Below are 8,958 nucleotides of genomic sequence, written 5' to 3' on the forward strand. Positions count from 1 at the left end.
ACTACTTAATTGGCATTGCGGTCCGAGAGACGACGAGGGTTTCCAAAATAGTTTCGTAAATAAATGTTACAAATACTAAATAAGTAAAACATTAACATAAGTATTGTATGAAATATAAGTATTACCTGTCCGCTTAAAATTGGGTTCGACAATCGATTAGATGGATTTAAAATTATAATGATTTGATAACATGTAATTAAAGATCATGACAAATGTAACGTAATGTTTGTATGTCTTTGTGCCGTGCTAGCCTCCATAGGTCCTCGCTAACAGCACTTGCCCTAAACGTATATTACGGATATACGTGAAATCTTTGTCTTTGTATATATAAAATATATTAAAGAAGATTAAATCCCCATGTGTGTTTTTTTAATGAAACCAGATGCAGTGAATGAGACTTGTGGGGTTGTGACGAAGACATCTGATTTCAATGGCACCAGAATATCTTGGCGTCAGTGCCTGGTGATTCAACGCCCTGGATGCAAGGGTTGGTGGATCACGCAGAGATCTGTGTGAAACTCCCAAACACGCCGAGGTGTTGCGATGTGGCCAGGAGATGCAGTACAGCAGGTGGGTTCGTGAACCCATCTTTGCGGATCTTTGAGCGTTTGGACCTCATAGCCCAGGTGAGCTCCCGTGTCTGGTTTTCTCCCGGACGAAGAGCTGAAGCAACTCATCCAAAAAAAGTATTGACACACAGCAGTGCTCCTTTTCTGGGTAAATAAGGAGCATTAATTGAGTGGTGTACTGGGGCGGCCCCAGGCTCGCTGCTGCCAGCAACTGGCGCCCGAGGCGAACCACGCACCGGGCGAACCACCCCCAAACCCCAAGGGCAGATCTCGGCTGAGGTTTATGGTAAACCGGGAAACATTAGGGCTCCTATTTTCCGTTTAATGTTTTTTTAAGCGTAATTATTGTTTTAAACGGAGGCATAATTATTCGGTTTGTTCGTCCGTCTCTCCAACGAATACATTCTCAGAAAATGCTGAGAAATTAATTGCACAGTAATTCATATTCACTTTGTACGCGCACGGGAATTGACATATTGAAAGCTTCGTTATTTCATTTTTTAAATTTGTGTTTTGAGTTCGCCGATACGGTTCAAGACTTTACGGTGGAGAATGTAGCTGCCTCTTGAGTGGCTGGAGACGGCGGTTCGATGTGTTTTATGTAAACAAGCACAAAGTTAATTGTACTCTCAGTCTGAACATGTCTGCCCGAACCGACTTATGTGACGCAATGTTTTATTTCACATTGATTTATGATCGTGCGATATTTTCGATTTCTCATGCAACGTTGTGGTTGTTTTTGCGCTGATTTCTATTTGCTGAATTGCTGTACTTCATTGTATTCGTTCTTTGCTTTTGACATTTCAGTGACCCAGATCACTCTTGCAAATTAAACCTCTCCTGGTCTCTTGAGTTCTCACCTGGGTGAGATTATTACACAACGCGACATTGACGCACGTATCGTGAGATTAAGGATATAAATCACATTAATCGATCAACCGTCACGGTCTCTATTAGCTTCATTTTGTATATTAATACGATCATCATCCAGCAGTGGATTGGCCAAAGTCCGGTGATGCTTTCACTCGGACAGCGCCGCCACGTGGCCACCACGTGGGTGGCACTGCCACGAAACTCAAGAAACGCACCGCACGGGAGGGGGGCGGGGCGTAACAGGGAGAGACGCGTCACGTGTTCGACATTTGTAGCCAATGAGCGCGAGAGATACTGCCGCGTTGGCGTTCGTCGCTGATTGGGGGAAGGGCGTGTGCACGTGGGCGCGCGTCTCGACCAACGAGAGCGACGTTTGGAAGTCCCCGCGTTACCGTCTTCTGCTCGCCGCCGGTAATGGCCGCGCCCACGGGTGACACGGGAGCCAAGGGGACCTAGAGATCAAGGGGATTCAGGGAACCAAGGGGAGCTAGGGATCAAGGGGATTCAGGGATCAAGGGGAACCAAGGGGACCTGGGGCTCAAGGGGAGCTAGAGATCAAGGGGAACCAAGGGGATTCACAGGGATCAAGGGGAGCTAGGGATGAAGGGGATTAATCGGACTTGGGTACCAAGGGGACCCAGGGGATCAAGGGGATTCAGGGATCAAGGGGACTCAGGGGTTAAAGGGGACGCGGGAACCAAGCGGATAAATCGGATTTGGGTACCAAGGGGAACTAACCTATGAGACATAGGGTCTAAGAGAGTCTTACGGGTTATAGGAACTCCGAAGTGGAGTCGGCAACCAAGGGGATCCAGACTTAGGAGACGGAGCTGCCTAAGGGGACCTCGAGGGTCCAGGGAGCAAGGGGATCAGTGTCTGGGGGGGGGGCGGGGGGAGATGATCAAGCGATTGACCCCAGGTCTGTTGCGCAGACCCGGGTCCCCGTACTCGGTGGACACAGCAACTATGGGGACCAAGGTAGACCAGGAGCGCCAAGGGGACCCGGCGCTCGAACGAGAATAGGCGCGAAGACCAAACAGGGGAACTCGGGATCAAGGTGTCCCAGGTGCCAAAGAGAACCGAGCCGATGCGCTCCAGGGATCTAGAGGACTCGTCCAACATGAACAACAGTCTAGAGGGGCCCCATCGAGCACCGCTCAGCAGCCAGGCTGCTGAACTAGCGAAACGCGGTGGACCAAGACCACGACCCACTGCTACTGCTGCCGCTTGAGTCCCCTGGATGGGGCCTGGGGCTCTGGACCCCCGTGACCAATTGACCTCTACCCCCTTTCCGTGTTCCCCCCGCAGGTCTCAAGATCTCCTCTGTTCGCCATGTTCCCCTGCGCCAATATCATGACTGCGTCTGCCCTGGTGAGTGGTGGTGGAGTGGAGGGAATTGGTGTTTGTGTGTGTGGAACAGTATTTTGCACTCCGCGTTTGTGCCGCTTAATACTTGTGTGTGTATGTGTGTGGTTCTCAATGCTCATACTCATGGTTACGATTTGGTACTTTCCGTGGATTGTATAGCGCATGGTTTAGTGGTGTTGGGTAATTGTGGGTAGTACTTGTTATTAGGATCCGTAGGGACTAATACTCATGCATGCAACTCGATAATTGTGCAGGTTACTTGTTCTTGTTTCTGTTTGCCCAATGTCATTAGTGGAGTTGATTTACTGTGGAAAAACCTCGCTGAGTTTCAAGACTCGGGTCCCCTTTGCTTCATGTTCATGCATGGTCCTCAATTCTTGGTATTTACTTACGGTACTTGGGGACGTGATGCAAGGGCACTTAAGCGGTGGATTGGTCATCAACGATGGAGAGATCTCCCCAAGCGGTCACCATCACTTGACGGTCTCGCGTTGCAAAATTCCGTCGCTCCATCTCCGCCGTGTTTTTTCTTCCTCCCCTCGCAGGTCCGGAGCGGCGTTCGCCTCTCGCTGGCGCGGCCGCTCTCCGCGTACGCCCTGGGCCGCCCCGAGAGCCGTGCCCTCGTGGCTGCACCGTCCGCCACGGGGAAGGTGGAGACGGCGCGCCGCGACTTCCAGACTAGCGCCGTCTCTCGTGACATCGACACGGCCGCCAAGTTCATCGGCGCCGGCGCCGCCACGGTCGGCGTGGCTGGGTCGGGCGCGGGTATCGGCACGGTGTTCGGAAGCCTCATCATCGGCTATGCCAGGCAAGGAGGAGGGTGTACAGTGTGGGCTCGCATAATGCGCATGCATAATGTGCGTTGATTCATCAACCCCCCCTCTCCACAACTTCGCGCAAGAAGAGCGCACAAGTATTGTCATCACATCTACTGTGCCTCTATTTAAGGGTGGACTTCTCCACAAATCTGGCTATCGCCTGATGAAGCTAGTTGGAATTACTGCCGAAACGTCATACTCAGATTGTAATTGTGGCTTGACTGGACTAGTAACGAATTGGCATGTTCTGTTTACGTGACAAACCTTACTAGTTGGATGTGTCAGGTGGTGGCGGGTTTAACGACACATTTATTTACGCGATCTAACCCAAAAACCCTGTATTATTAGGGTGACATTGTTCATCTCCAGTGTAAATGAATATTGCTTCTGCCCTTGATTCTTAACAGAATTCTCAAGTGTAGTAAGTTGATAATCTCAGTCTCGTCATAATCAGAATATTTATTTGTGCCGGAGAAATCCGATGAGCTATAAAAGCTATAAGGCTCGTTCGCAGATGTCCGCCAGTAGTTTAACAGATGATCCAACAATGATTGCAATTTGAATGTCATCGTAACAGCGTGAAAGGGTAGGACAAATATCCTCGAGAGGGGCTCTCAAGTCCGCGTGTCACACACAAACTCCCTCTAGTGGCGGCTCTTCCACAAGAATTTGCATGCACACGCAATTGCAGGGCTGCACATTTTACCTGCACCATCATCATGCTGCTCATTGTTTATCTACACGTTCAGCTTTTACAACTTGTTTGTATAACATCCCCCCTACCCCCCAGACACTAGGTAATCCAAATCGTAGAACTCTTATCGCATTTATCTAGTACCTTTGCACCAAAGTTTGGCAATCGACCATGTGATGGAGCAATATCGACCATGTGATGGAGCGATATCGATCATGTGATGGAGCAATATCGATCATGTGATGGAGCGATACCGGTCGCGTCTCTGTGCCAGGAACCCGTCTCTCAAGCAGCAGCTCTTCTCCTACGCCATCCTGGGCTTCGCGCTGTCCGAGGCCATGGGGCTCTTCTGCCTCATGGTGGCCTTCCTCATCCTCTTCGCCATGTGAAGACCCTGGGGCCCCACAACCCCCCGGTCCACGTGCGACGTTCGTCATTGGTGCTCCCCTCACGGCTGCTGCGGGGGGGTCGTGACCTTTCGACAGTTCCAGGGGTCCTCGCGACTCCGATGTTTGGGGTTTTGGTTTCACCGCCCACAGCCCCGCTTGTGTAGTGATGTCCGTCGCCGTCGTGGGGGTGTGTCCAGCAGTTTGTAAGATATGCGCCTCCGTAAAGGTCCCACTAATAAAATACAATTCAAAAAATGTGCATTTGATACTGAGTGTGTCCTTGAAGTAAAATGGAGGCATGTTGCGTGTCGTGGGTTTAATCGCGATTGTCGACTATGTGCGGCGCATGTTGCATTTGCGAAGGAGATGGAGCGACGAGATCGGCTCGTATGCAGGAAATGTGGATTTCTGCATCGAAGACAAATGCTCATTAATAGATTTGGGCAAAGAGCAGAATGTAGCAGGATCCTCCTGTAAACAAGCCTTGAGACTCAGAATCAGAATATACTGCAGGAGAAGAAATCCTTTGAGCTATAAAGCACTTTTTCACAGATGTCCAGTAGGTGCAGCTCAACGTTACCACGATACAGAAACATAATAGGAGTGCAAAGTATAGGAAAGGTAAATACAAATATATACAAATAAAACGTTTTATCTTACCAGGTAAGGTCCATTAATCTGTAAGCTTTATCAGAAGCGATCTGACCACAAATGATAGCTCAACAAAGTGGATTATCGGCCAGGCTTTCGTGGGTACATGACGACATTGCTGCTAATAGGGTTGGTTAAAGCACATCGTGAGACTGATGGTGGAGCGGCAGCCAAAGGGGAACGCAGGCCCGTGAGGACATCGGAGACGAGGGGTGAGATCGACCCGCGTGGCAGGAGCCACGTGGGTCATCCTGGGATGGAGAGGTGCCGACGGCTTGCGGATTCTTAATCCAGCAGTGGATCACGGCTGCTGATGATGAGTGTAATGTGCGTTCTAAATGTGTGCACGCATTCCAAAGATAATTTCCATCGGCTTCTAAAATATCGCGCGCGTCTATTTAATCCGTGACTAATTGGCACGTACAGCTCGGTTCAATTAGGTTTATCTGCTGTATATTGAACTTCCTTTGCACCGTACGTAGCCAACCGTGATAATCGAAGGTGTGGGGGAAGGACGACAGCTTGTGATGTACGGCGAATGTGTTTGGAAACCCTTTGACCCAATGATCCGGCATATCCTCTCTCCCGTTCGCAAGATCGTACCATCGGATAGGCGTGTGCCATGTTTGGGGGGAGTGGTGGCAGGAGCGTTGAATCTCGAAAGGTTTAGCACGGTTGGCTACGTACGGTGCGAAAGAAGTCCAATATACATAGACTGGTCCGGGCTGTCAGGTGAGCGGAGTGACGCCTCTTCTTTATGGCGGGCTGCCCCACTGGTTTGTGGTAAAGAGAGCGATCGCAAATATGGGAAAAGTGTATTGTGGTTATTTTGTAGCAACACCAGTGTGGTGAAGTATGGTCAACCCCCATATGATCGAGCTGGTAGGAACGTTGGGTTGCTCGGTCAATGGCCAGGGTCAACGGCGGCGTGGTGTATTCCGCAAATATGGGCGACTGAGGGCGGGCACAAGCCGGCGTGAGTAGGTTAAACGTTGAGTTTTATAAGGGCACCACGGGGTGACCAGCCCCTCCCCACCCAGCCCCACCCAGCCCCACCCACCACCCAGCCCCACCCTCCCCACCCAGCCCCTGCCCATCCAGCCCCTTCCTGCACGACGGACGGACACAATAATCACGTCTACATTTTTGGTAATGGCTCTCCCAATCCTTCGCTGCTGTCGGGGAGGCAACAAAAATGTAACGTACATTGCGGTGGCGCTCGAAACGAAACAAAAAAATTGTCATTGATCTGACCCAGACGTGACCTTAAGAAGGGCCACTGGCCGAAACGTCGCCTATTATACATACCAATATATGTAGTAATGTATATATATCTATGAATGTTAGGGACCGTCCATAAATGACGTCGCGCGATTTTGGACGATTTTTGACCCCCCCCCCCCCTCGTCACACGGCGTCACAAAAAGTCAGACCCCCCCTTAAATATGACGTCACAAAGCTCTGCCCCCCCCCCCCCCCCAAAAACATATCTCCATTTTGAAAATAAAACATGCTTCAAATCGCTTTAAACTATTGTCATTGTAGTGCGTATTTAATGTGGCGCTGCACTCTGATGTTGTAGGAGTGTTGTTATAACAATTAGTGTTGCTATAACAATTCTATATTTAAAGTTGCGCATTTTGATGTGACGTCACATTTCTCACCCCCCTCCCTAGGTGCGTGACGTCATTTATGGACGGCCCCTTAAGGCCAAGCACACCGCGAGGTGCTGTTGTGTGCGTGTCCCAGCCAGGGCTGCGTGGAGCGCCACGTGGAGGCCGCGCTCGACAAACAGAAGGGGGCGGGAAGTCCACGCGGCTTTCGAGGGCGCGGACCAATGGGAGCAAGGGGGCGGATTCCCCCCCACCCACCCCCCGCACCCCCCGCATCCCCCACAGCCCCTCCCCCCTCCCCTCTCAGCCTCAATCCACGTCGACACCGGAGCAGCGCGGAGACTCAAACGTGGCCCGGGCCGGGAGTCGAACCTGGACCAGGGTCGGCATCAGGATGCGGACTAGGAACCAGGGTATGACCCGACCCGACTGACTGCCGGACAAGGCATCAACTGACCCACTCCGGATTTGACCTGACTTGAACCTGACCTGGACAGGACCAGAACTCGACCCTGACAAGCTTCAAGATGTGGACCGACCCTCGGGTATACGACTCGACCTGACCTGTCACTGGACGGAGCAGGACGAGGAACCCGATCCACATCTGGTGCTGGATATGATCCCACCTGAGCTGCCCCCGGACAGGATAAGAACTGATCCGCTACGGGTTTTGACCTGACCTGGACCAGACCTCGACTCGGACCTTGACCAGAGCTGGTCTGAACTAGCATCGACCTCATCAGGACTGGCTGGACCTGGGCAGGAGAAATTATCCGACTGGATAAAAAAAAAACGACCCGGACCAGTGTCCGACTCAGGATCGGCTCAGAATCGGAAACGGTCCAGACGAGTCATGTGCCGGACTCGATCCGAGGAGCCAGGGACTCAACTCGAACCGAACCCAGTTTGTCAACCAGTACAGGGCCCGTGCGTGACACGAGCCAGGATCAAAGCTGACCAGGACCCAGCCTCGCTTGACCCGACCCAGACGAGAACTGGTGGGTTGCCCTTTGCTGACAGATCCCTCTTTGGACCATACCCGAACGGGACGTGACCGTACCCTGACCAAACTTAACACCGGACCGAAACTGTGCCGACCCAGAGCTGTTCGACCGGGCGATCTTACCCGACACGACCCCGTCCGTTTCTCGCACCTGGATTTTTATTTAGCACGTGTGCCGCGTCCCCGTGGCTCCGTGCACCTGTGCAGGGGCGGGGCATGCCTCTCACCTGTCCAGTGGGAAGGGGCTGGTGGTGGGGGGGGCATGGTCCTTACCTGCTCCTGGAAGGGGGTGTAAACCCATGGGCTCGCAGCTGCTCGGCGCGCCGGTTATAAGGTGCGTGGAGGAGCCGTGCCCGCACTCAGGTGAGAGGGTGGCCAACCCAGGTAAGTGTGGGTGTCCAGGTAAGCCGTGTCACGTCCAGGCGAACTACATCACCCAACTGAGTTATATCAGGCGCGAGCCACCCCATTTCTCGGATTATAGGACGCACTTTTTCACCCTAGTGTTTAAAAGCAAGAGTTGTGTGCGCTTCTTATAATCCGGTAGGTTTGTATATATGTTGAACTTCTTTCGCACCGTACGTAGCCGACCGTGCTAATCGGAGGTGCGTTGTGTGCGCGCGTGTGAGAATCCAGAAAGATATAACTGCATTAACGACCGGGTCCGTACGCTTGGCGCACGTCTTATTTTTTTGCCGAAGCGTCTTTACAATCGGGGAGAATGCGGTACATCAGGTGAGCTGTGCCCCCCCCCCCTGGACACTGGCGCTCAGGGCGAGGTTCTGTCATTCGCTCCGGACTCTTCTCGTTGCTTGCAGTCAGTGCATGACAGAACTTGACCCTGGCTGCCCCGAGCATGGCTTCTTACATCACAATCATCCTCATCGCCAACGGCGGCGGTCGTCATCTATCCGCTGCTGGATGAAGGCCTCCCTCCCCCAAGCCGACACGGCGGCGATCCACCCCCCTCCTGGCACCAC

General features: G+C 52.2%; 1 protein-coding gene across 1 annotated transcript; it reads left to right on the forward strand.

The window, feature by feature from the left end:
- The first annotated feature begins 1,831 nt into the window (after positions 1-1,831).
- Positions 1,832-4,970, forward strand: LOC144938077 (ATP synthase F(0) complex subunit C3, mitochondrial-like). Its single transcript, XM_078865771.1, has 4 exons — positions 1,832-1,853; positions 2,751-2,813; positions 3,356-3,618; positions 4,597-4,970. The coding sequence occupies exons 2-4, from the start codon at positions 2,775-2,777 to the stop codon at positions 4,709-4,711; spliced, it is 417 nt and encodes a 138-aa protein (XP_078721897.1). The 5' UTR covers positions 1,832-1,853; positions 2,751-2,774; the 3' UTR covers positions 4,712-4,970.
- Positions 4,971-8,958: the final 3,988 nt, after the last annotated feature.

The sequence above is a fragment of the Lampetra fluviatilis genome, chromosome 21, assembly GCF_964198595.1.
Source record: "Lampetra fluviatilis chromosome 21, kcLamFluv1.1, whole genome shotgun sequence".
NCBI lineage: Eukaryota > Metazoa > Chordata > Hyperoartia > Petromyzontiformes > Petromyzontidae > Lampetra > Lampetra fluviatilis.

What these genes read in the sequence shown, in the direction of transcription:
- LOC144938077 (XM_078865771.1), top strand. Translation starts at nt 2,775, where the DNA reads ATGTTCCCCTGCGCCAATATCATGACTGCGTCTGCCCTG. An exon ending in TCATGACTGCGTCTGCCCTG is followed by an intron (nt 2,814 to 3,355) that starts GTGAGTGGTGGT and finishes CTCCCCTCGCAG; the next exon opens with GTCCGGAGCGGCGTTCGCCT. An exon ending in CTCATCATCGGCTATGCCAG is followed by an intron (nt 3,619 to 4,596) that starts GCAAGGAGGAGG and finishes TCTCTGTGCCAG; the next exon opens with GAACCCGTCTCTCAAGCAGC.